Raw genomic sequence first — 27,760 nt, forward strand, 5'->3', positions numbered from 1 at the left:
AACATGGAAATAGGCTGTGGATGAAATGGGCTGGGCACGACCTTACAGCCACACTTGTGCTTAAATAGCCTGCGGGTGGAAGGGCTAATTCTGGCTTTTGCTTGCTGATAGCTGCCCTGATCTACACGTCAGAGAAAGCTATGAATTTAAGTAGAACATTTGGTTATCAGGCCCTTGAACTCTGTCAAGCAATATGCATCTCTGAAATAGCAGGAAACATGTGCTTAGCATCTGGGCAGACTGGATTAGAGAGAAGAAGGCAAGAGGCATCTGCTTGAAAGTACTGTGCCTGTCTGTGATGCCTGCCCACATCCCTAGGCATGTGGGATACTTCTGATAGTTTCAGGAAACTACTTCTTCCACTAGCAGCTTCTTATGCCTTTACCATTGCTTGTGGGTGGAGATTCCCCATCTGTATAGCACATGAGGATTTTGGACAAGCAGTCAGCAGAGGAGATCTTAACTGAGCTGAAAAATATCTTATTTTGGAGTACAAAAACTTTTCAAGATCATAGTGAAATAAGGTGTATATTTCAGTTTGGTTCTGAGGAGTTTCTTCGTAGATGGGAACAAAACCTGAGGCAAATTATGGAGTCTTTTCAAAAGAAAAATGCAGCTAAATAATCTGAGTTTCTTCATCAGTACCTTTCAGTGGCATGTAAATGCTAAAAGGAAATTAAATGTTTTTAAAAGTGTGTCTTGAGAATGTTCCTGGGGTTAGTAGTAAATAATTTAAAATATTGTAAATATTGCACATGAGAAACACCATCCCTCCATTCCCTGCTGTAGAATTGTTTGTCCAGTAAACTGGCTCAGAAATGTTGTCATGTTAAATGTGCTCTCTCTCCCAGTGGCTTACAAAGCAGTTTTGTTTCTACATAACAAAATTGCTTTTTATGTTATGAAATCTTGGCATTGATACATCTCTGAACATCTACCCAAAATATGGCAACTGGTTTTAGTACTGAATAAATAATAGGCAGTAATAGTCCCCTAGTGTGGCTGTTTTCTAAGAAGCAGTAGAACTGGCAATTGGGAATTCAATCACTGTGTATCAGAGACAAATTTAGAAAAGATGAAACAAAATTAGGATATGTGTCATTTAATGATACTGGAGTATGTATCTCATCCTGTGGGAGAACTTTGGAAACATTACACAATTATTCTCATGTGGTTTGAGCAAAATGCAATGTTATGCATTATTGTGTTTTTGAGCATAAGGCTTATAAAATGATTTGTAGATGAAGAAAACCCCATTATTTTGCTTATTTTAAAAGCAAAAAAATAGTCCCTTTGGTAACAAATAGCAGCACTGAGTTTCACAGCTAAAGGTCACTTGGAAACAAGGATGTTTTCCAAATGGGTTTCCAATGAGCCCAGCTTTCATGAATGCAATTTGAATTTTACAATATTGAAGAGTTACCATTAGTTCCACAAATTTGTCAAGAACTGAAGCACAACCTCATGATCATTTTGAACAGGATGCAGCTGAAAATCAATACTTTTTTGATCTGACTGATTATGGGTTTTGGCACTCTAGAATCCTCTTTCTTTAATTTAAGATTTAGGTAAAATAATTAAGGCATTTTTTTTACAGTGAGCGAGTGACTTCATAGATTTATGATAGATTCTCCAATATTATGAATATATTGAATTAAAATATATCATAGTGTCTGATGGGATTATTGCCATGTATTTTTGCTATTCTTCAAATTTCGTCATGTTCAGTATTAAATTTGCCTTACCTGGGCTACTAGTACTTCTGCACTTTGAAAAAATAATTTAAAATGACAAGTTTAAAGATTGCAAGATTTGCAATTTGATGCACTTTTTCGGTTTATTAATCTTTGATTTAATTGGGAGAAATCTGCATTAAGCAACACCATAGAATGTAGCAGCAAACATGAAATGATTACTTTAATCAAGTGCCTTACTGAAACTTCAACCTTTTCTTTTCCTTTTTTTTATAACTGATATTAGTATTGTGGTTTGTTCAACAGACCAGTTAGTTACCTGCAAATGTGGATCCATTGTATTGTAGGAGTTACAATATGACCTGATTTTATCATTTACCTGAGCTACACAGCAAGGAAAGAGGAGAGGTAAAATATGTAACTTTCTAAAGTAATGGAATGTTTGCATTTTAAAATGACTCCGGGCATTTTAAGTGAGCTCTTTATTCCCATTTAACCATCTCATAGATTTGGAGGAATAAAATCATCTGAAACCATTATCTATGATTTTTAAGCTAGGCAGTCTTATGACCGTGTTAAATAAAACAGAAGTCAGCAGAACGATGAATGCAAACATCAGGACTGGAACCTGTAGGAAAAGCTTTGACCTTGGTTTAAAAGCTAGGTTTGGCCAGGAGGTAGTTTCCAGTCACTGTGGAGCTTTGAGGCTGGAGATTTGGGCAATGGAACTAATCCCTGCTGGATTTTCAGCATAAAGGAGAAACACCAGGCACAGAGTGGCAGGAACAGGCCTGTGAGCCAAGAGAATCTTGTCCTGTTTCCCATGACCCCTGGTACCTATCTCCTCATGTTCCACAGTATCCCTATTTGTAGAACAGAGATAAAATTTGGTGTGTAAGTCTCAGCTTGTTTATAAAATGTCACAATATCCTTGGATAGAAAGTGCTATGAAAATATAATCCATTCTACTAAATACAACCCCACATTACCAGGCTCGGTTGCTTTGTCCTAACATTTTAGCCCAGCTAATTTTTATGCAAATAAAACATGATAGCAAAAACAAAGTTAATTCACAAGATATTAAGTACATTGTCATAAATTGTCAAAATGATGGAAATCCCTGTGTCTCTGACAGAGTTATATATAAGTTTACTCCTAGCTTTGAGTGCATGCCTTGGTATTGAAGCACATTTAGTGGATAGATTTTTATTTTTAAATTATCAGCAATTAAAGGAAAACAGATGAGGAAAGCCTAGATAACCTACTGGTTGTATTTATTCAGCATAGAAACTCTTAATCATGTATTCATTATAAAATATGAAGAAGCACTTATTACTGCATTTATTTATATGCATTGCTGTCTTTTGCTCAAGACTGAGTACAGAAACAAGGTAGATATAGAAGCTTGAAATTGCAGGAACATAACAGAACCTCCTTCTTTACCCAAGGACAAGAAATTGGTAGGAATCCATTAAATTTATAATAGATTCTTAATGGAGTCAGCTTTTCACATTACATTGACAATAAAGCAACCCTTTCCAAGGTGGCATATTTAGGGTGAGGACAGAGTAGAGTACACAGGTTATAAAAGAAAATCAAATAGCTTGATTCTGTAGAGCTTTTAGCTTTTAATTCTAAATTATGAAATGTGACAAATTACAGATTACTTCTAAATGTATTTCTTTCAAGCCATTTGATGTTTGATAGATTTCTATTTTTATGATTGTTTTCAACAAAATGGTTTCTTTTGCATAGTATATGTTTTCTATGTGAGAATGGGCTTGCATTTTTTTAAATCCTCTCTTTTAAGTCAAAACTTACTTTTGATTTTGGAAAATTCAAAAATGAGATTTTACATTTTCCATAAAATTATCAACTATTTCTAAAAGTGCTAAGTAACCTAAAATCACCGTTTTTTATCTCTGTTTTTCAAATTAACATAAATACTTTTAAAATTAAAACTAAGCATAAAGCAGGTTTATGTCTTTCTCTTTGAAAGTCATCAGGTCAGATTCGTAGTTTTAATGTCACAACCTCTCCTTGTTCAAACTGATGAAAATTGCAAGATGTGAAGACAAGAAGGATAAAAGTTTTCCCTTGCACCGAATGTCCTTGTTAGTAACTACAAAATATGAACATTAGGGTTTTTTTTTTTCTTGTTCCCAATGTAATTTTTTGTATTTTACCTTCCTGTTACAAAATTCTTCTTGCTGGGGAATGTGCAGGGTATGACTGTCCCTGACCTGGAGGGGAATTCCTGTCAGGACTCTTGAGACTTCAGCACTTCAAGGCCTTTGCAGCTGCCCTGTCCCAGCTGAATTGAACATTTTCTGGGCAGCCCAACAGGCTCAGTCACAGTAAATAATTAAATGCATCTTTCAGCAGAAAGTGTGTCAGAAGTGGCAGGGCAGTTAACAATTAAATGATGCTGGTTTCTCCTGTGTCAGGAAACAGCTGGATGAGACTTCAATCTTTTCACGTTTTTCTTAGAAAATAGGAAAAGTCATGGGAGCCTTCATACATTTTTAGTACAATTATGCTTCTCTGCTGATGCACCCGTTCTTTTTCTTGCTATTTATCTTTTTTTTTTTTTTTTTTTTTTTTGCTACCTGTTATTATGACAAAATTTCAGTAATGCCAGTAGTATCTGGTACATATGCAAAGCTGTAATAACATGAATATGCCCTGGTGGGTGAGCCCTGAATGAGCTCTTTGGTCTTATTTGACTAACAAATGACTTTTTAACCTCTAGAAAGACACTCAAGAGATATATTACTATGGAGCATCTTTTCAGAGGTCACTGAGTGGAAAGAAGGATTTGTACAGCTATTGGGAGTTTGGTGACAAGGCAGAATCACAAGTGAAAAAAGCATATTCTCTTAACCTTTAGGCTTCCCTTTCAGCTGGCACTCAGTGAGCTACAGCTCATGTGATGAACAGAGAAAGCATGTTGTTCCATGTTGTTTCTTATATTTATCCCAAACATACAACCTTTTCCAAGTTCAGTTTGACTGTAGGGGCTAATAGCCAAATTTAGATAAAAACGTTTGCTTGGAATAACTTTGGAACCTCTTAAAATTAGTATTATAGGGCACTTGGGTTTCTGGGAAGGTTTTATTTTAGGCTCCAGTGACGTGATATGGTGTGCTGTGCAATTCTACAGCAAAAATTACTGGCATTATTTGAAAGGTTTAGTAGTATTTTCCATTGTTCACAAATGAGGCTTCCTGCTTTAGCAAATAGGGCTTCCTTCCTTTGCAAAACTGCAAATATTCCAATTACAGGTGTGCACCAGAGCAAAGTGTTCTCAGAAGCACGAGCTGAACAATTTTGTCTCAGTGCTATGACAGCTGTGTTCAGGTGTCTGCTGGGCAGCTGCCCCCTGTGTGGGGCCAGGGGCTCTTCTGTTTACCCCCTTTAGGTGGGTAAGAAATCTCAGAAAGTCATTGGGATTTGAAAAGAGTTGAAACAGTTATTGACAGGCCAGATTTTTTTCTCAGTTTTATAGGCTCTTAATATGTTTGGATAGTTTCCTCAAAAATAAAGCGAGTAGTCTAATTTTAGCAGAATAGATTGTATAAAAATAGAAGCGTGTGTTTATTTATATTACTTTCATGATGACTTTTTAGGAGAAAACTTCTATATGGCAATAGTTGTGCCATAGGCCAGAACCAAGTCAAATTACTTCTAGTAGCTGGATTCTCCCTAAAGCAGCCTAAGATGGTTGTATCTCACTTTTTACAGTGCTGAGTGAATGGAGGTAAAATAACAGAATTGCCACCTTCTTTGATGAGAATCTCAAAACCAGCTTTGTGTGAACATATAAAGCTGCTACATTAAACACTTGCATAGATATCACAGATGTTTTCCACAGCCTGAACACATTTGTTTTCTAGTTTGTAGTGGATGAAGTGAAATTGTGTTGACAAATGCTGTTTTCTTTAAAAAGGGAAAGATACTAAGACTTTATGTATCGGGATGTTATATGCAATGGTACCTGTTCATACCTGCATAATGATATTCATACCTGCATAATGATTTTCAGGACATTGGGAAATGGGAAAGTCCCATTGCAAGATGTGATCAGCATTGCTGATCATCCCTTAAAGAATGGTACTTGTACCATGGTCATGGCAAATAGCAGGGAGACTGTTGAGGTGGCTCTAAATTCTACATATAGAAAGATCTTAGGAAAGTTACTGTGACTGGTTTAGTAAGTTCCTCTTATTGGCCTGTGGTATAAAGTATCCTACATAAATTATTGTCTGTAATTTTTTATAAATGGAACTGGAGCTAAGGAAAGCTAAGCATGTACCTCTTGTCAGATAGACTTTTCAAATCTCTGTGGTCCTAGTTAGAATAGGAATTCAGATGCAGTATCATAAAGTCCAGGCAGAATTTTGGTAATTAGCCATTTAAATGACCATTCAGTTGTTTTTTTTCAGATGCTGATTCTTTTTCCCCTAACTATGAGTGTTAGCTCAACATAAAAATATATGTCTCAAAGTCCAGTGTCCATTGTACTTACACAATTTGAACTCTCAAAATATTCTTGTTTTGCAAATTAAATGTTTTGGTCCTCACATAGACCTAAAAATGGTGGTTGTTCATGACAAACAATTTTTCCATTATTTTGGGGTTATTTTAATATAGTTTATGTTGATATCTTTTAAGATACTCTCATTTTATGTAGCTTTTTATTATTAGCTCATTTCTGAAAACTGGCTTTGAGATAACCATCACATTTAAACAAGTTTGTCCTTTAGTTCCTTTTCTGTCCTCACGTGAAAGTAGATGAATATTATTTGGAAGGATTTTAAGGTCAAATGAACTGATAGCAAGAGAAGGACAGGTGAAAGGCTGAATTCCAGCTTTGTGTGTGATAAGCAGTGATGTCAGCCATGTTGGAGGGGTCAGGTACCATCTCACACAGCTGACTGTGGAAAAAAAATCTCAGCTGGTCTCTCCCCAGGGAACCACAGTGTGTGTCCTCTGTTTGGAAGGGAGAGGGAAGCAGCTGGGAAGATTTAGTACTGGGAGACAGGAAAGAGGAGGTGGGAGCTGTTACACTGGAGCACTCACATGTTCCCTGGGTAACCTGGTAGTCAGACCTAGTAACTAATAAACTGGATATAAAATAGAGCCCAAGATAGGAGAGCAGAGATGATTTGAGAAAATGAAAACATTGCCATAGATTTTATCTCATTGGTTTGGTCCCCATTTATGTTATGGCCAGTATGTTATTTGCCCAGCAGTGGAGATGGACTAAATCTCTGCTCCTTTAGTACCATTCTGGTGGTGTAAAAATGTATGGGGTGTTAAGAATGTATGTTGCTTTCCTATTCAGATTACTTAGGCATCACACTTGACTGAGAAGTGGGGTAAAACCTGGGCATGGTGGAAATGATGAGAAGTCCTTTGCTAAATCAGGTTATAATCAGTCACAGAAGGTGAGGAACCATACAAAAAAGGGGTAACTAACTGTGCTCCTGACATGTCAGAAGACTGCAGTATATATGTGCTTGCTCTGTCTGTGGCTTTCTCTCTCTTTTCTGTTCTCCTCACGACACATGTACGAGACCAGGCTTTTTATGTCATACTGCAGCAGTAGCACCATCCCACACACTCTCTGTCTCTGAGAAGTGTAACCCTTCTCTCGCTTGTCTTCAAGTAGATTTCAGTGATTTCTGAACTGAGTATCTTCTGCCTGAAGGAGTGTGTTTGCTTACCTGTGCAGAGCTGACAGCCTAGGCTTGCATCAGTGGCTCAGATACAGTATCTAGTGCCATTTGAGACACCCAGGGGTGCCTGAGACATCCACCCAGGGCTGGCAGATATGACCCAGGACCAGCAGGACACCTGCGCTCTTCTGGAGCAGCAGCTGGCGACCAGGTGAGATACCCCAGGGCATCTCCACTGCAGCAAGATGCCTGTCTTAGAGAACTGTTTTGAGCCTCCTGTTTCTGGGCATGCTGTATGATTAGTATATAAAATGACTAATTGAGCTCCTGGTTTTGTTTTTGTTTTGTTCTGAGGCCAAGTCGCACAAATGTGTAATTACGTCGTCTTCCTCTGGCTGCTAATGGAACTGCTTGTACACGTAATTGCTGACTGCTGTGGGTAAAATGTACAGAGCTGAGCTCTCCCTCTCTGAGTGCTCTGGCTAGGCAGCTGCTCCTCTTGACAGGAACTTTTATATATAACAGACCATTCCAAATTTGTCTTGTTCACAATATTACGGAAACAAAGCCACTCAACTTCTTAAGCTGATAAGTAAAAATGAGCATGTGTATTTTTGCACAGAAGGCTTTGCACTTCAGGGATTGTAAAATCTTCTGTCAATTCTGGCAGCATACAATTTGAGAGAAGCAAAAGACTAGATTATACAGCATCTCTTTCTGAGCCCAGATTTATGCTTTGTGTGCCAGAACTACATTAAGCAAATCCTCTTCTTCCTTCTAAAGGAGCTAGCCAGCTTGTAGCTCTCAAGAATTTTCTTTTTTCAGGGATAAACATTACTTTGAAAACTTTTCCATGCACCTGGGTGGTGACCAAAGACAACAAATAATGGAGCAGGAAACCATAATTCAATTCTTTACTGTATAGAAAGCCTTTCAGATGACCTAACCAGCTTTTTAAAGAGATTGATTTGGTTTTTTGGCTGCTGGAAATGGAAAATCTGTCTCTTTTATTGTATTCTATGTGCATTTAATCAGTTTGTAATCCTCTCCTTAGTTCTGTGCCTACACTGCTTTTCCTTCTATTTCAGAGAACAAGACAGAAAACCAGGCTAGAGCATTCCCAGTGAGATGGCTTTTGAACATACAAAAGTTGCAGACTGAACTGGTGTCATGACTTTAGATGCTGAGGATTTAGAGCAAAATCAGTATAAGAGGGACATTTCTGTTATTCCTTAAGCATTTAAGGGTATTGGTAGCAGTTGTGGTACATAATAGCTTTATTATGAATGCTGCTTTCCCCCCTCCATATCTACAGTTAATTATCTATTTTGTTAATACTTTTTCAAGTCTCATTTAAGGTTTTGTTATAACAGTACCAAGAACTGAAATGTGTGCCAACCCTCAAACCTGAAGACAGACTGGATTGCCCTTTAGGTTGGCTCCTTTCCTTTGACCTCACTTGAGAAATGACACAGGCAGCAAAGTGAGTTCTGGCACTGTTTGTTGGGTCATGGGAGGAAGCCAATTTCTCCAGTACACCAGGTATAGGCAGTTCCTTGGAAGTGCATCCTGTGCAGTAATCTGTAGAAACGCATCTCAAAGAAAAGGCATTAAAAGAAAATTATTGATTTACTGTGGCAGTGGGTTTTACTCTTTGTTGGTGGTTTGGTTTGGTTTGGTTTGGTTTTGGTTTTGTCCCAGATATTGCCATCCCTGTGAGTTCTGCAGCTGGTGCCAATGGCCAGCCCTCTGTATCAATAGACAGGTTAATGTTCAAGGGACCTTTTGGCATCATACCAGTTATGATTTTTCTAGCAATTTAACACAGTGTTTCTTCCTTACTGATATTTATAGATATTTTCAGTTGATGTGTGCCTCTCTGGAGAGAAAGAACTGAACTGAAATTTTCTGTCACTCTATCAAAAATGTCTGAACAAAGCAGGAACAAAAATCTACACTCTGCCTTCAGGAACCTTTACAATTTCCATATAGTAGATGCATTATAGTCCAGTTCTCCAGAATCTTTACCTTTTTTAGCACATCCAATAATCCCATCTAGAATATTTGTCATTTAAACATACATTGGTAATATGGGAAAAATATTTGCTAAATATAATAATTAATATTTATTGTATTTCTGTGAAAGAGGTATAAAATGCAGAAATCTGAATCTGTTGGGTTGAGCAGATCTTTAGATCAGGTACTTTTGTACAAGACAAAAGTCTCCAGCACAAGACATCTGTCCTGAGATGGCAATTTTGTGTCCTGTATAGTTGGCTTCATGGAGTTAAATGCAGCACTAGATTAAACTTTGAAGGGGATAATTATTCTTTTCTCTTAGAAATGGAACTAGCTGAGGTATTATAGTTGTAATGCATATATATTCTTTTGCAAATAGCTCTTTTCTGAGGTGGTCTGAGCTTAAAAAATATGGAACTTGTAATCCTTTTTTGGAGCTGAAAACATGTTCACAGTGGTTTAAAATAATGTTGATAATAATTTATTGCTTAGCTGTAAGAGGAAATTTAAATTTGTTAAAAGGAACATAAATGGGAACTTTCTATGCTTGTTTCTTTTCCTTGTGAATTTTTACATAGATGATTTCTGTTCCTCCTTCTCTGTCAGTGCTTTGCTACCTGCTGCTCTCTGAAAAGATGAGTAAATTGTCTTAATTATGTGCATGAAGAAAGTACAGAATTGTGAATTCATATACTTATTTTCATAGCTGGACATCCTGGCTCTTTTTCCATTCTGGTGTCCTGGTCTGAGAGTCCATGGGGCAGATTATCAGATCAGTAAGGCAGGAACTGGGAGCAGACTGGGGGCTGATGCTGGGCTGCTGAGAGTTCTCCTGATAAAGCAGATATTCAGGAATTGGCTGATCTGTATTACGTCAGCTGAGCAGAGGTCTCGTGCACTCAGTGATGTAGAGCAACAGAACAGTCCTTATCAGATGGTCCTTATCAGATGATCCATATGAGAATCAGCTGCTGAAGGCATAAAGGTCTTCTGTCATGTACCACTCTGAACATTCAGAAAAAGTAAAGTGACTGCAAAAGGCTTCCACTTTCTGTGCTCTGCCGATAAGAGGTTTTTGGCAATATACAGGCTTAGTTTCCATAAGGAAATGCCAATTACTCAAACCCAAAAGCTTTTCTGATACTGTACAATTTCCAGTGAAATTTTGCTTGAGAAAAACATCCATGCTCATCCTAGCCTACTTGATGAAATCTATATTATTTAGAAATAGCTTTTTTTGTTTTCTTCCAGGGATATATTGAAAGGTCTGCAAAGCTTTTATGCTTTTGTTTTCTGTATTAATTATATGAATGCCTATAGTCTTAATTGTAAACATAAATGTCAAATACTACAATTGTGTCAAATCTGAATATGGAATGGAACAGGTAACTTTAGGAGAACCACTGTAACATTAGTACAAAATTAGACATTCTCATTTTAAATTTTAGAAGGATAGCAAAATCCAGTAGTAAATAAAAGTGGTCCTGTTCTATAGGAGGCTGCTGCAAATGTTCTTACAGATCACATAATTACATTGTGTAATCCCACAGTAGAGTAACTGCTGAGACTTTTTGTTATTGTTAGAGAAAACACACCACCATTAATCCATCTTAGAGCAGTGTTTATATTTTTAATAATTATGAGCAGCTAGTCAAATGTAATGACAGGTTGAATAACTAGAAAATCCATAAGCAAGATGAATAGGATTATCATAATATTTTTATCTTACCTTCTTTTTGAAATTCAAAACATCTAAGAAGTCTGAAAAATCTCTTAACTGACTTTTATGGAGCTCCTATAATCCTATTTGTAAAAGAAAAGATTCCAAGTTCATTCACTGATGTAGGTCTGCAAAATACTGTTTAAAGATTTTTAGTAAGATTTAGGAGACAATATGTTTTGGAAAAGTGCCACACTTGTACAAATGTGGGATTGGGAAGTGCTGACAAGATTCAGAAAGCCAACTCAAAACCAACCTTATTTATCACAAGAAGACATTGCAGCAAATCTAAAGAAAAAGTGATTATAATTTCCAAAGCAGATTTAGGCCTAACATGTATTCAATTTACACTGTTATAAGGGATGCTACTGAAAAACACAGTGAGACTTAAGGTAGCATTTATTCCAGCACCAATGAAAGGAACATTTGATTGCTTTATGAGACAGCTAAAACTGATAGTTTAGGACATATTTTTTAAACCTTCTGCTAGTAGATATCTGTTGGAGTTAAATGGGGCATGCATTAAAAGATTAAAAAATCAAATAATTATTTTGTTAAAGATTATGTGTTTTCCTCTAAGGACCTTTCATGTCATTTCAAAATCATTCTGGCATGTACCAAATGTAGAACTTGGAGCTTGTAAGAGGCTCTCCAGCATTTCAAGAGAAAGCAATTATCCTGATCAGATTGGTTCTTGGTATGTAACCAGACTGGGGTGCGGAAAGGGAAGGTTCTTCCCAGTGAAGTTTAGTGCTAAGTCACAAGTTCCAGCAGCCTGGATGTGTAGATGTGGGTATAGTAAGAGACAGCTTGGTGCTTGTGTTGTTTGAGGAATACTTGTATAATGAATCCCTCCTCTGTGTGTGGGAGAGCTGTTGTGTCTTGCAAGTCCCAGAGTCCTGCCTTACTGGCACCAGTCACTTGGCTCAGCTGCTTTAGGTATTTTCAGGAGCGAAATGTTTCTGAAGAGCACTGCAAATTAGTTTGGTGCACTTGAAGCACGAACTGTGCGTCACTGGTGACAACAGTAAAATATCCTTCCTGAACTGTTAATCCATGCATCTTTATCACATGCATGAGGAATTAATGAATTCTCTCTCTGATGGCTCTTACCTGTCTTCATAACTGAAGTTGTTCATGGCTTTGCAATGAAACTTTTATATAAAAAAAAAAGTGCAGGTACTCTTCACTTAGAAAACATTCATTTTGTTTTTTCATGCCATTATTCCAAAATGTGATAGAAAGCACGTGTGTTCATGTGAACTAATTGAACTCCTCTATGTGCTCTGTGAGATCCATGCCACCTAAAATGCTGACCTGTGATGCCTAACAGAAAAACCTGTATCATTGCTAGAGCTGGTCTCAGAAGACTGATCTGTAGCAAGCTGCCCTGCCTAGTGACCTGACTGCTATATACTTTCAGGGGTGTTTCTTAAATATTGTAGATAAATCTGGGGAAAAAATTGATCAAACAGTACTTAAAAACTTAAAGTGAAGATGTGTATTAATAAAATTCCTCACTATGGGAGCTGTACAGCTCTGTGTAGGATATTTTGTAGGTGAAAGGCAATATTTTGTAGGTGAATGAAAATGCCCACTTTAATGATGTTACTCTTCAGTTCACAACTTTGGCATGACTGTGTGAGTGCAGGGAGTTGAATGGCAGGAAGAAATCTCAGTCAGACACCAAGAAATTAAAATAAAAAAGGGCAGGCTCAGTTTAGAGCAAGAGGAACAGAAGTGGGGAAGGCCTATAGGGGCAAAGTCAGTATTTCTCATGCCTGGCCCCAGAATTAAAGGGAATGCTAAAGAGGTGAAGGAGGTTTTAATGACTGCAACATGAAAGTGCAGAGTGTGCATCCATGAGTCCTGGCAGGAACATGTGGAGAGAAGAGGGAACTGCCTATGCCTCATCAGAGCTGGAGGCAGCTGGGAAGGAATGGAAAGATGAATGGCAAAGCAGATGAAAAGATATAGGTTTTGTTGCTCTAATCTTTGCACTTCTATTTATGTGCCCATGGGATAAATGGAACCATTATTATTGGTCTTTGAAAAATGTCCATCTCTTAACAACTTTTATAGGCTTCTGAAGAAAAGGGACTGCAGGTGCACGATGCAGTTAGACTTGTGAGGTTGATGTAATTAATGAAAAAGAATCACAGGCTGGATTTTTAGCCTTAAATCATTAGGACAGTCTGGTTTGTAATCAGAGGGGACAAATCACTGGTGTAATAGTCAGAAATCTACCTCATAAAGGAATGATTTTCATGATTAAATTGTATGTTGTCATATTTGGGGGCTAACATCATGTGTAATCAAATATGTATCTGCATGTCAAGATATTCTGCCTCTGAAATTAATTAATGTCATTTCTGTAAGCATGTTTGGGGTGGAGATGCCAAGATCTCTTTTTTCAATATATCAGAATCTAGCAGAGTCCTTGTGGTTGAGTAAGGGCAGAAATTAATTAAATTTTATTTTGATTAATCCTCTTTAACAGTTATTGTAATTTCTGAGATCATTTTGATAAGGTTTATTTCTTTTTACTGTAAGAATATTTTTCTCTGCTATTTTTTGTCCTTTTAATGGACAATGCTCCAATTTGAATTTTATTAAGGGTATTCCAGAAAATAGTCTGAGATTAACTATTCTGGATTAAAATTTAAACTAAGTAAAGCGATGTGACATCAAAATAATAGTCATTCAATAGTGAATGAAAATCTTAAGAGTATTATTTTGCCATAAGAAGTTATTTTATGGCAAAGCATATTTTAAATACTCCCTGGATTAACTTCATATTAAATCTGGTTCACTATAATACAAATACCTTTCCTTAATACCTGATTTAGGATCTACTGGAGGAAAAATTATTACATTGTTTTTTACTTACATTTCTTCTCCATGTGAAATACTAACATGTATCCAACAGTAGAATATTAGCAAGATTTTAAGATATAGGCTGATGTATGCAGAGTTAGGATCACATTTGTCAGACAGCAAATTGCAATGATTAAGAAAACTGAAGATTAATAAAACCATTACACAAAATACTAAAAGCCCTCTGATCTCCAAACAGTTATGCCATGGATCATATGTTTTTCTTTGGGTGCTCCTATGCCTGCCTTTTTGTCACTGTAAGTTGTTCCTGCATATATCACTTTATTAAATGTTTCTGGGCCTTTAGCAAATTTCTTCATAAAAATACATCAGCATTTTTGCTAGTGTAGTTACTGTATGAAATGCCAATGTCTATACTTTGTCATGTTCACATTTCCTTACTGTTCCTTGTTTTTTTATTTTAGAGGGGGTCTTTTACGTGATTTTTTTTGTATACTCTCAGTTAATTAATCAGGCATTTCAACACAGCTCTCCTAGAATGGATTCAAATACATGTTTTAACAGCTTTTGCATCTGCCTTAGATCTTATAAAGATAGATTTAGATCTCTCTGTTGCTTGATCCCACAGCCCCATGGGGAGTGCACTTTTTCTACTTCAATTTATATCTAATGTATTTTTATATGGGAATACTTCTAGTAAGTTTTTTGCTATGAAGTTTTTAATAAGCTGGAGCAAAGTTTTCAGCTGTACATTTACCTTTCATTTGAGTGTTTTACTATACTTTTGGTTTTCTGTACTTTTTTTAGGTGTATCCTCTCAATGATAACAAAGTTGTTTGGGTTTTTTTCCTTTCTTTGTGCATATCACTGCACAAGATGGAAACTACTGATTTCTGTTGACTCTGAAATCTCTCACACATCTTTCAGAATCATGTCCTTGAATCTTTTAATCCATTTAAAAACCACAGAGTCCACAGAAATGAGTGTTGAATAACTGAATCCCTAGTTGCCAGTTGTGAAATATGCCATTAAGAAAACCTCAAACTCCACAGAAATAATGAGCTGAGATATACATAAAATGGCTTAGAAGGCTCACTTGCTGGTAGGGCCAAATACTGAGCACTGCACAGGAGATGGCCAGGCCCTGCCCTGCGGGTCCAAGCCAAACAAGCACTGCAGCCACTGCCATTTTTGCTGACCTAGGAAAGTGTGGTGGCTGACCAAAAACATGATATCCATCTGATTCATCATCATTTTCACATCATCTTTGCAGAGTGAATTGCAGAGAGGCTATAAACAGTCTCACTAGCCCTGAACTCCTACTTTTGAGCTGTGCTTGGCTAAGGCATAGCTGTGAGCCCACATTGACCAGAACTGAGCTGTTCATTAGCTTTGCACTTGGGTCCCTTGCTCCACCATCCACCCAAGAACATCCTGCATTGCATATTCATGGCATCATGTAGGTACCTGCAGGTGAAACCAATGTATTGGTAGGAGACTACTGAACAAGGCACTTTCTCATTTGCATTAATTTTAGGAAATTTAACTGCTGTAGACTTTGCTGTACTATTTCTCTCTGCTCTTTCTTCAAGCACTCCCTTGTGATCAATGCCTGGACTGTTTGCTACTGTATTCATACCTGCCTATTCTCCTTGAAGCAGGCTTACTTCTCTGAGTAATGGTATTTTAGATTGAAGTGAATAACTTGATTTCAAAACTGAAAATTCCAATTAAAAATATGCTGCAGTAAAGGATCTGAAAAGTAATGGAAAACAAAACAATGTACTGTTTGAGAATATGACAGGCAAATCATAGTAAGTAGTTACGCTTTCTACGAAATTGTTTTATTACCTATTTTGCTTTTATACACACAGGCTTCTTCCTTAGTAAGCGTGTAAACAAACATTATAATATTGAGTCAAGAACTGACTAGTTTTCTATTTTAAAATTAAACTACAACCAAGCTCTTAACTTAAAAGGAATGGCAATGCTTTGTAGAGAACTGAAGGATAGTGATTCATTCAGTAGAACTATGAAAAATGAAGCAATATTTGGGAATGTTGTTAGTCATGACTGTGAGTTGAACCTTTCAGGTTAGATTTCACACCCCTAGAGAAGAACATTTAGGGATATTCTACTGTCATCACTTTGAAAAAGTCACATTTTAATTTCTGCATCCTCAAAAGAGACAGACATTAAGGATAGATGGTGGGTTCATTAGAAGGCAGGTTTTAAATTTTCTTATCAACAAATTCTTGCCAGACTCCCAGTAATTTTCCAGCTGAAAGCTCTTTCTGGTAAACAGAACATTTTCTAGCCATTTCACAAGTAATTAAACATAGCTGGATGTATAAGTTCTGCAGTTACTTTTGAGAGCAGTTTAGGGCTTCTTTTAGAAAGTAATGGGGCAGTGTATCATTTAGCAGCTAAGATGGTCCATGTTGTTTCCATCATGAGTATTCTATGATCAATTTGAGAACTAGGTTCTAAGTTTTCAATATAATCTGCTTATAATATGTGTAAAGTGTATATAAACAGGCAAATTCAAGTTGTCTATGTTTGCTAGATTTTCTCATTTTAAGCAAAACGAGAAAAATAACACTTTTGCTGATAGATTCTGGACTACACCTTCTGAGGGATGCTGTATTTCAAACTTGGAACATTAACAAACTGGAAACTATGAAATACGGTCCCTATTTAGTCAATAGGTCGATAATCAGCTTGGTTTAAAAGCATGTTTTCGTATCAGGAAAGACAATGTGATTAGCATGTGAGGTTAGTACATCTTGTTGAAGCAGAGGAGTTAAAGTGCTTTGTGGGGTGTGTATGAACACAATCTCATCCAAGTCCTGAGCACAGTAGGGAAAACAAAGGCAGTTCTGGTGAGGATAGCTGCCTGTGCCTTATAGGAGTCCTCTAGATTAGAGCCATGTAGGAGAAACTCTTGTATTTTGTGTGATTTAAGGCAAAAAAAACCCTGTGAGAACTAAGGAATGGCTTCTAATCCAATCCTCCTTCCTGGCCTACAAACCTGTACCCTTTATACCAAAGTGCCAGGCACTCTGCAGGCTGAGGAGAATGGCAGCTGTACACCAGCATTGGCTAAAAATGGTATTTTATTTGGTTTGCTACACTTTCTGTCACAACTGTGTCCAGAACAAAAAACCAGTGTGCATATAGACCATATATACTGTCCACTTGATAATGGATTTAGTGTGATATTGTTCAAGAATTACATTTTTGGAAATATTTTTTTTCTGATGAGGTCCAGGGTCTTTTATCTGATTAAGGCAACTAATCCTGAAGTATTCAAAGATGGAGCTAATTAAGAACAGTGAATTTCAGTTTCTTATCTCACCCTGATTCAAATTTAGTATCCCATGTAAAAATCCTAAATCAGGGTCTCATGTGTAAAGAAGAATGGTCATGTTACATTTCATCCTATTTATGACCATTCTTACAGAATGTAGGCAAAAGGTTCACCCGCTTGATTCTTTCCTCTTTAAAACATTTATATAGCTCTCAAGTGTTTAAGCTAATCTGATGTTCTACTTCTCATTACCAAGACCTGCTTTGAAGTACTTTATTTGGCAATTCTTCAGCAGAACATTTATTTTTAACAATTCCAAATGCCAGAAGTTAGTTTCACACATAACATAGAGTGCTGAATTCTAGCATCTCCTATTTTTTCCCTACATTTTAATTGCAGTATTGCGGTTTTAACTAAAAACCCTATTCATATTTTTACGTTGCCATATACATTACATGTACTTTATTCTTTCTTCAGAACCACTGAGATGGTAATGATTTTACAGAAAAATTGTACTGTAATTACTACAGCTGTTGTGCTAAAGCATTTATGTCTTGCTCTGTCTTTTGAATGAAAAATTCTTTTAGTGAAAATAGATTTGTTGAAGCTGTTAATTATTCAGTAGAAAAGACATCTCAATTAAGGTGGTTGTATTTTTTCTACAATAGTTTAGGCAGACTAAGATAACTCTTAAATGATTTCATGCAATAGTCTGTAATAGTTCATAATGCAAATATTTGGGACTTCTACATTTTACAATTTTATTCCAGAAATACAGATCTGTACTTGTTTCCTCAGAACCCATGATACACATTAAAAATAAAATTCAAGATAAATTGGCTCTGCCATCCCATCTGGAAGGTGTGATTATATATTAAAAGTAAAACTTTCATACTTTAGTACTTCAAGTATTTAAGTTTAATTATAAGCAGAAAAGGAGGACTTCCAAGTCCACTGAAAAGTGAGAGCTTGGATCAAAGTAGGACTATCTTGGTGATTATGTTGCTCTGTTAGTAGAGCAGAACCAGCTACCCTGGTTCACCTGATAGCACAGCTGCACGTGCACGGGACTCCCATCCGATTGTGTGGACAGGCTTCAGTAGAACTGATGTAAAGTACCTTGAAGGTAAACTGGATTGTTTTGACAGCATCAGCTTGAAGAGATATTGTTACCCATATTCTTGTGCTATCAGATATGGGAGCAGTGGGGCAATTTCTCCCAGAAAAAAGAGTGGATCACACAGCAATAGCTGGGGCACCACATCTGACCATGTTCTTAGACCAAGTGTGGGGGACTGCCATTTCAAAAAACTCTTCTTCTCTACTGCATTTTTGTAGAGGCTTTTAGGTAACCTCTGTTCACTTAATATATTATCAGCTGTCAGCTCTGTGTGTTGAGAGAAATGCAAGTTGGCAAGAAACAACTGGACAGGGCACTTGGTGCTATGGTTTAGTTGACAGTGTGGTGTTTGGCCAAAGGTTGGACTTGATGACCTTGGAGGGCTTTTCCAGCCTTAATGATTCTGTGATTCTATTACATACTAAGCAACAAAATGGAACAACAAAATACTTCATGCTTTGTCCGAAGAAGTCAGCAGGTCAGAAACAAATATAAAATAATTTATAAATAGGTGCAGAGTCCCCATTACTTACTAGGATAAAGATTCTACAGTTGCAGGTTTTTGATGTCTCAAAAAATCTGTAACTATTAAGCAACAAATTTAAGAGTTACCAGAAGTGTTAGCTGTTAGGGCTTAGCCACATTTATAAAAGTTGACCTGTGGTTTGCAGCAAGGATATTCTGTCCTGGCTCTAATTTCTTTCTCAGGGAAATGAAGATGATAATTATATACAGATTATATAGTACTTACTGGAGTTTGATTCCACATAGAAATCATAGAACAAACTGTCATTATTTTCATGTTTCTGTATTATTTGCTCATATGAGATTTTATCAAGAAGAGGAAAGGATATTTGTGCTGTCACAGTTGAAGATTCTTTGATCATGGCTGAAGATTCTTTAATCATTGGGCAATGACATTATTTTAGTGCTGAACACTTACCAATCTTGTCTCCTTAATGGCTGCAGAAATTGCACCAAAAAGGCTTTCAAAAGCAATGGCAGCAATATATTTTCTAAGTATTAGCATACAAAATATTTTCAGTACAAAGTTACCAGTTCTGGTTAATGCAGTTTTAAATCAAAGAACTTCAGTTGGCTTTTTATATGGTAGCTTGTTATCAATATTTTTAGATGGGCTTTTTTACTTCTTTGCACGCCCTTTTCAAAGGATGAGTATCAACATTTATCAACCCACATTTTCTGGTCCCATGGTCTGAAGGAGATAATCTTCCTTTTAGCAACTTTGATCACTGTGCTCAAAGCTGCTATCTGCAGGAAAAATAAAGCTTTTTAAAGCACTATTGGAAATAAGGGCTTTGTGCCTTTTCTGTGTGCTTATCACATTAGCTCTAACAAGTTAAACATACCAAAGGTTGGCCATCATCTTCAAGCATGATTTTTGATAGCTGATGAGTTTACATTTGATTTCCCAGCTTGTTGATAGTGAATTCAGCAAGTACATAATGAAGACATTGAGACATCTTGTAGTATTTGGCAACCTCGAGATGAAATAACTTTGGCTAGGACCCTATATAATTTATAGAGGATTCAGGAGAACCTTGTGGATTTAATTTCAATCTTCAGACAAAACATAAGTATTCAGCAAAAGCCATTAGAAGAATAATTTGCAATTTCCAAATCACTCCTGTATATTTTATTGTCTTTGATTTCATGGATTGATTGTGAAATGGGAATGTCAAATAATGGAAGTAGACATTGAGACAATAGAAAGAGTTAAAGTGTTTAGGGTAAAGAGACCAGTTGATTACTTGTTGGATCTAACACAAGATAGAGAAAATGCCCAAACGTTTGTACATACTAAGTAATTTGAAGTTTGAAGATTTTTGATTAAGCTTCAACCCGGAAAGGAATTGAATAGCAGAACCAAATAAGTATTAATGATGGTTCTTTAGCAGAAGTGAGAGAAAAATATGAAAGACACTTAAAGCTTGGCTAAGTTCATTCTGCAGCTTGGGTGTGCACAAAGGACAGTCAGAGAAATTCAAATGTGTGAGAATTCGTGATCATGACATATAATGAATTCAATGGTGAAAGTGACTTTTGGGAAAGGATGAGTAACTTGGGGAGGCGTGAGAGACAGCAGGGAAGAGCAGCAGGACCAGGGTCCCAGACAAGAGAGTCCCACCGTCCTCCTCTGGGGTGTCTCTCCAGGGTAGCCAGAGATGATGGTGGAGGATGGTGAAAAGTTACAGCGCTGCACATGGCAGACCTTTAGTCTCACTGGAGTCAGGACACTGTGGCTTCTCAGGCACATGACATTTGTTTTATTAGGTTTGTTAAAAATTATGCAAAAGTTAAAAAATGCCTTTGAGACCTTGAATTTGGTTTATGGTTTCAGGTGGAAAATCTGTGGAGTTTCCATGGTGTTCTGTGATTTCAGCTTGGTGCTAAAGCAAATGTAGGAATTTTGACTAAATTTTTTAAACATGCTTGTTTGACCTGTTACTAAATGAGACACAAAGGATAATATTTATGTACTATTAGAGTGGTAAATATTAAATTTTTAGGATAAGGTAAAATGAATTGAAGCCTAATAGAGAATGCCTGTTTGAGGGAAAACCATTTCATCTTGCATAAAAATAATATTTGAACAACCAAGGCAATTATATCACCATGAAAAAGCAGATTATTATCATTAAGAAAATGTAAAATTCAGTGTTGATATATAGCTGCACAACTTCTATTTCAATTCTTCAATATGGGATTGAAGTTTTGGTATATCAAAATGTTATCTGAATTACCAGCATGATCAATATTTATTTTCTAATGACTGAATCATAATTACAGATCAGCGTGTACCACTTAAATGCTTAAAATAATCATGAAATACATGTGATTCATGAAACCCTTAGCAACCACAAGACTTCCTGTGCATAAGCTCAGACACAGCAGTGGCTAAGAAGTAAGTTCATAAGACACATTTGCAGCAGTGAAAACACTTGTATTTCTCCACATAAGGGTTTATTGAGAGCCCCTCTAATCAGAAGACATATTAGGTAACTGCATTTGGAGGTGCATTTTTTATGATTTCAAGGAAGTGAAACACAAGGTCTGTGTCAAGAGCTGCCAGTTCTAACCCTTGCTCCCTATTGATATGCTGGCCTTGCCTTGCTGGGCAAAATATCGCAATATCATCTTGTTTTTCCCTGACATAAAGTAAAATACCTTGAAGTAAAGCTCAGCCATCTTAAGTTGTGATAATTGGCCACTTTGTGACTTCAGGTAGGAGCAGGGAAACAGGAGTGGCAACCCAAAGGGGTCACTCCTGAATCTTTGCTACCATATTGTGTATATTTCTTCAGCATCTCTCATCTATTTGAATTTGTTGGATGGAATGGTGTATTTATACAAATGTTCTTAATAGAAACATGTAAAATTCCAATTATACCAATTCACATAAAAATAATTGGAATTTGGGCAATTCATATAGGGATTTGGAATTGTTGGATATTGACTCTTTTTAAGAGCATTCATGTTTGAGTGAGGATGTAATTTCTGCCTTGGAAAGCTGAGGAACTCCTGAGTGAGTGATGCTTTCTACAGGTGAAAATTATTCAACAGATTCATATGAGAATCACTACAGGCAGCAAAACTGGTTTGTAGTTTTAGTTACAGATAGCTTTAGAGGAAAATGTCCCCCTTCTCTAAAGTTTTGAAAAACTAGTGGTGTTTAACTGTCCATATTGCCAGGATATTGTTACCCTCCTCTTCTTTAATTTTAATTTCACATTACACATCAATCCATTTTTACTTTGTGATGTTCATTTAGAGGATCAAATCACTTTTATAATAAACTTCACAATAATCCACTTAGTTTTATTGTTCAATATTAAATAGCCCAAACAGTACATGAAATACTTGTTTACAGAAAAAAAAATTTTTTTTCTGTCCTTAGACTTTTTCACACATTGTCACAATTGTCACAGCTAGGCTTTTCTCAATTAGTTTGTGGGAAGGTAATGATTTACAACTTGGACTTGTTCTAAACAACACAGATAATTGTTTTTAAAGCACTGTGAATATGAATATCAATAATAATTTCTCTTTAATTGACAATAGCATGTGTCTATTATTTTCAAAGAATTACCAATGTGTTCATTCCCCATCTTCAACAGTGACTTTCACTAATTTCAAAATGTAGAAGGAAGCAAGGTTAGTTTATAGTTTACTTTTTACAGTTTATTTCACTTCCCCTTTAATAGGATCTGTGGCAAAAGCAAGCCTTTTTTTTTGTTCAAAGTTTCCAAAACAGTTTTAAGTGAAGTCCAGATGTGTAAGTTAGAAAGCTGTTTCTCTGCAATGCTCAGTGGTGGGGAGACTTACAAGGCAAATGAAGGCAGTTTAGGGAAAGCAGGCAGAGGGTCTTTTTCTCAGGTTCAGAAGTTAACTTCAGGCTGAATTTTCCTCTTCTGGTTCTTAAAGACTCTTAAGCTGGGCCTTTAACAGTGATTTATTCTCAGTGATTGCTAGTAATTTATTTTATCTTGGAAATGAAAATGGCAGTTTAATCTGAAATTGAAATTGTCCAACTTGTCTGCTTCTCTACTTTAAAATATCCCTTCTTAAGTAATGCCATCCTTGCACCTTTCTTTGTTAGCACTTCAGCCTGTGTTTAGGACAGTTATTCACTGTATCTCCTAATACTGTATCTCTGTATCACTGTATCAGATATTCACTGTATCTCCTAACATACTTCTCTCATTGGACTTTCTCCTTGGTTCCATAGAAAAGAAGACTTTCTCATGAGGACATTGCAAAAAGTCATATTTGATCACCAATTCCTTGCCTTTTAAATTTTTTTTTTATTTTTCCTTTTTGTAGTAACTGAAAACATCATAGGAAGCTTTTTGAAATAACATCATAACATCACAAAACTATCCTCAGTTAATTTGGTATAACCCCAGAAAGCTACAGTAGATTTAACAAAACTTTAGTTCAAACATGGGAGAATTTTAGTGGGGAAATTGGAAACAAGTGAGTTGTGGTTTTGATATTGTTAATCAAGAAATGCTTCTTCATCTCCCAGTAAAATCCTTGCTTCCTCTGATTTTCCTGTGTTGCTGGGTGATTTTCCTGTGTTGCAGGGATTTTTGCCCACAGCAGGACAGTGGCATCAGCTGCACAGAGAGGTGAGGGCTGGGGAAACACAGGCCCCAGTAACAACAACAGCCATATTATTGAAGATAATTTGGATTTGGATTGTCCACACGAGCATTTAATCCCACAGCACTGTTAATGATGTTTACCCAAGATGACAGAAGATGGTTCTCCACCCACTGCTTTTATTAATTGCAGATGTGTCTTTCTCCCTTATAAACTAGGGCTGCTAGTTTTATAATGCAGTTTTCAGGTGTCCTCAGATGCATAATCTTTTTTTTGTGTTTTTTTATCACATTAGTTCTGATAGTTTTATCACATTAATTCTTTACATCTTAAACCAGCTCAAATAGTCCTTTTTTCTCTTTCACAAAATAGCTCCTCCAGTTTTTTCTCTTTGCTGTCTATTATTTCTTAGTAGCACTCTTCACAGGCCGAGTGTGAATACAATTACTTCCAGTTTTAAGTAACACTTCAGGTTTTCAAATAGTATTTCTAAAGTTCATTTTCAATTTATGAAAATTAAAAGAAAACAAACAAAAATCCTCTCAATACAGCTGAAGAAATAATTATTTTTAATTACCTTGTCCTTTTCACAAGTTTCTTTGTCTTGTTGAATGGTGGGCTATGGGTGTGTTAATACTTGTTACTTAATCTTATAAATTGATGTTTATTCTTTGCTAAATTATTAGTTTCATTGCTTAAATGTCAGCTCCTAAGCTCTGTGGCTATTCACTTTAATGCAGAAGATATTGAGTGTGCTCAGACTGTTTATATACTGCTATAACCCACTTAATTATGCTGTGTTGGAAGTCGGTTTTTCTGACTTCTGGGGTAGACTTCATTAGTGTCACATGAGAAGTGTCTGATCAGTGGCAAAATGGAAGGATTTTACTGCTGTGTCCAGCTTCCTAGTGGCAAGCTGTACCATAGACAGAGGCAGTTTTTTCTTGGAACTGCACAGCAAAGTTTGGGCACGCAGGTTGCCACAAAGGACACTCCAGTTAGATGTTATGAAAACATGATGCGCTATGAGGCTGTTTGACTGTTTAAACTGTTTTTTTTTCCAAGAGTTTTTGAAATCTCCATACTTTCAAAGCTTGAGCAGAAATACTGTGAGTAATTTTATCTAACTTTGCAGTTATGCCTATCTTTGAGGTTAGCCCTGTCTTGAGCGAGAGCTTGTACCCTGTGGAGGTCACTTCAACCAAATTATCCCTTGATTCCATGATAGATCTGCACTGGGAGAGCTAAGGACTCCTGAGGACATCTTCACAAAGAGTCATGCCTGAGATAAGGTCACTTGTGTCCTTCTGTGAATCTGCAATATCTTCAGAATCACTTCAGATTTGCCTGAGCAGTGTTTCCAAATCATCTGGTCTGCTACTGCATTCTGCATTCCTCCTGAACATGAGCTGTACCCACAGTGCAGGTTACCTCTGATGACTGTCACCTATGCAGTGAGACATTGCAAGATCATTGTGGCTTAAAGGCTCCCCCAGGGACTCATTTCCACCTAAAAGCATAAAAATTATTCCAAATACCTGTCATCTGATCTATTGCCTCAATAATGAGGAACCACTGGAAATGGTAGGATTTGAAGCTGTTTTAAGCTGATATTGTTCTACCAGAGCCTGGCCCCCTGCTGTGCAGTGTTACAAATTTATTTTTGTGTATTTGAAAATAAGTTTTCAAATTTATTTATGCTTCTGCTTTGGAAAGCGTGATTTGGAGATGTGCTCAGTCAAATATGGAGGGAGCAGTGGAAGTGCCAGAAACACCCTGCAGCTATTTGCAAGCAGTGGCACTGATGCTGCCAGACCCACCTGGGCATTTTGGCAGTGGCGCTTAGGAGGGGCTGTGTGTGTGTTTGTGTGCAGTACCGAGGAGCACACACCCCAGGAGATACCTGTGTTGGGTTCTGGGAGATGTCTGTGAATAACCTCCTGCAGCTACAGGTTCCTCTGAAGTGGAAGAAGTTAGGTACTGGAAATGTCTCCCATGCATATGGTTATTTCTGTGTAGGAGATCAGCTCCCAGAGTATTTCATCTGCCCACTTCATCTCTCAGAGAAAATTTTTTAACGCTACGTTTTCCATTCCACTGATATGCAATGCACTGTGTAAAATACCAAGTAAATATGGTTGCTAAGAGTCTTATTTATTGCATGTGCTAGGCTAATTTGAATTGAATTAAGGCTTAAGAGAACCGAGGAGGTTGGTCTTAAAACCCCATTTGCTAAAATTATCTTTACACACTTGAACATAATTGTACTTAGGCCAAAGAAATATGTAGAAAAACATGAAAATGGTTTTATGATAGAACAGTACTCTCCAAGTTAAATTTTTTTTTCCAATATTACTGTAATTGTGTTATTTATATATTTTAATTAGGGACAATGAAATGATGCGTGCACACAATGAAAATAATATATAGTATATATATGTATGAAATATATTATTATCCCAGAGTAAGGTGAGTTGGAAGGGACACACAAGGGTCATTGAATCCACCTCATGGCCCTGCACAGGACATCCCCAAGAGTCACACCATGTGCCTGAGTCTGCTGTCCAAACACTTCTTGAACTCTGCCAGGCTTGGTGCTGGGGCTATTTCCCTGGGCAGCCCATTCCAGTGCCCAAACACTCTGTGGTTTAAGAATCTTTATCTGATGTCCAACCTAAACCTCCCCTGACACAACTTCAGGCCAATCCCTTGGGTCCTGTCCCTGTCAGCACAGAAGATATCAGTGCCTGCCCCTCTTCTTTCCCTCATGGGGAAGTTGTAACTGCAGTGAGGTGTCCCCTCAGTCTTCTCTTCATATAAAACTTGCATATTTTATGTATGCTGGTGCATGTCATAAATATGATCTTTTCCTGAAAGTAGTTGTCTTAATGCTGAATCAATTTCACTGCACTTTTTGTCTAAATGCTCATTTCACAATTTTTCCTGCACATAAAGAAGATTATTTACTGGAAGTTATGTAACAATAATGATATATCCTTAGTTACAGAAATCTTTATCTTACTTGATACAAAACTGTAGATTATTTCTACTCAGAGATGGAGCACAGAAAAAAGGAAAATACCTGATAAGTTTTTAATTTTACTCCAGTGCTTTATCTACTCTGTATGGTTAAATTGAAGAGTGTCAGAAGTGTTCTTGTCAGCAGAGTTTAGGAAAAATCTAGTATTCAAGGAGTGTGTCTGTGGAAGTGTATTGCTGCAGAGACATGAGTTGGTGCATAACAAAATCCCCTTTGGGCGTATCCATGTTTGTACTGTAAAACAAAGTCCTCAAAACTAAAAGTTTAAAGCACACTTGGGAATATTTGGATTTTTCTACTGCCATGGGCACTGCCTTTCCTCTGGTATAATGATGAATTTGTTATAAACACAGACACAACAGATTTCCATGTTATCGCACACTAATAAGAATACAAATTCTGCAGCAAAAACATACTGGAGGCCTAAACAAAAACTAAAGACATTTAAGTGAAACAAAATCAGTATATCGTGGTTATAGAAATATAATTAGCCACCTAAGCATGGAAAAATTATAGTTAGACAACACACTAACTTTTTTTTTTTTTTTTAATTAGAGACTCAGGCATAATAGTAATGTCACAAATGAATAGGAATTTGCTTTAATGATGATTAAAATGTCCTCTCTGACTTTCTGGAATGTATAAACCATTTTTTAGTACACCGTATGAATTTAGCAAGCTATAAAAACATAAAACCAGTCAGTGTTAAGCGCATTCTAAAACCAGATTTTCTTAAACCAGGACAAGAGTTGGAGTGATGGTCCTTGGCTCTACATTGCTTTGTTGGTTCCAATGTTTCAATTAGAAAATGAAGTCACTAAATTTGATAGAATTATCATACTGATGTTTTTATTTTATTTTTTCCCTACAGATTAAGATGCTTGGTAAAGCAGCTGGAGAAGGGTGACATTAATGTGGTGGACTTAAAAAAGAATATTGAATATGCAGCGTCTGTGCTGGAGGCAGTTTATATTGATGAAACCAGGTAAGTCTGAGGGGAAAACAAAATGAAAGAATGTTGCAAATTGTATTTTAGAACTTTGGTCTTTGCGTGCAATTGTCACTGACATGAGCTGAAGGTCTGAGCACATTAGAAGAAGCGTATGTGGCTCCTGGGTCTTTTATGACAAAGTTAAAGCAAGTAAGATTCCAAAGGTCAGATGTAACTGTTGTCTGGAAAGAAATACTCACAGAAATGAGTCAGAATAGCT

At 36.7% G+C, this 27,760-nt stretch overlaps 1 protein-coding gene across 6 annotated transcripts in view; it reads left to right on the plus strand.

Moving 5' to 3' along the window:
• Positions 1-27,760, plus strand: part of PDE1A (phosphodiesterase 1A) — a 200,433-nt gene that overhangs the window by 119,844 nt on the left and 52,829 nt on the right. For 5 of the 6 annotated variants that reach the window (XM_077181350.1, XM_077181347.1, XM_077181348.1 and 2 more), the window contains exon 3: positions 27,421-27,534. In XM_077181350.1, coding sequence (XP_077037465.1) covers positions 27,421-27,534 — 114 coding nt within the window. Of the gene's footprint in view, positions 1-7,383; positions 7,587-27,420; positions 27,535-27,760 lie in introns of those variants that run through there. The other variant, XM_077181351.1, reaches the window with a different exon arrangement.

The sequence above is a fragment of the Agelaius phoeniceus genome, chromosome 7 (genome assembly GCF_051311805.1).
Source record: "Agelaius phoeniceus isolate bAgePho1 chromosome 7, bAgePho1.hap1, whole genome shotgun sequence".
In the NCBI taxonomy this organism is placed as follows: domain Eukaryota; kingdom Metazoa; phylum Chordata; class Aves; order Passeriformes; family Icteridae; genus Agelaius; species Agelaius phoeniceus.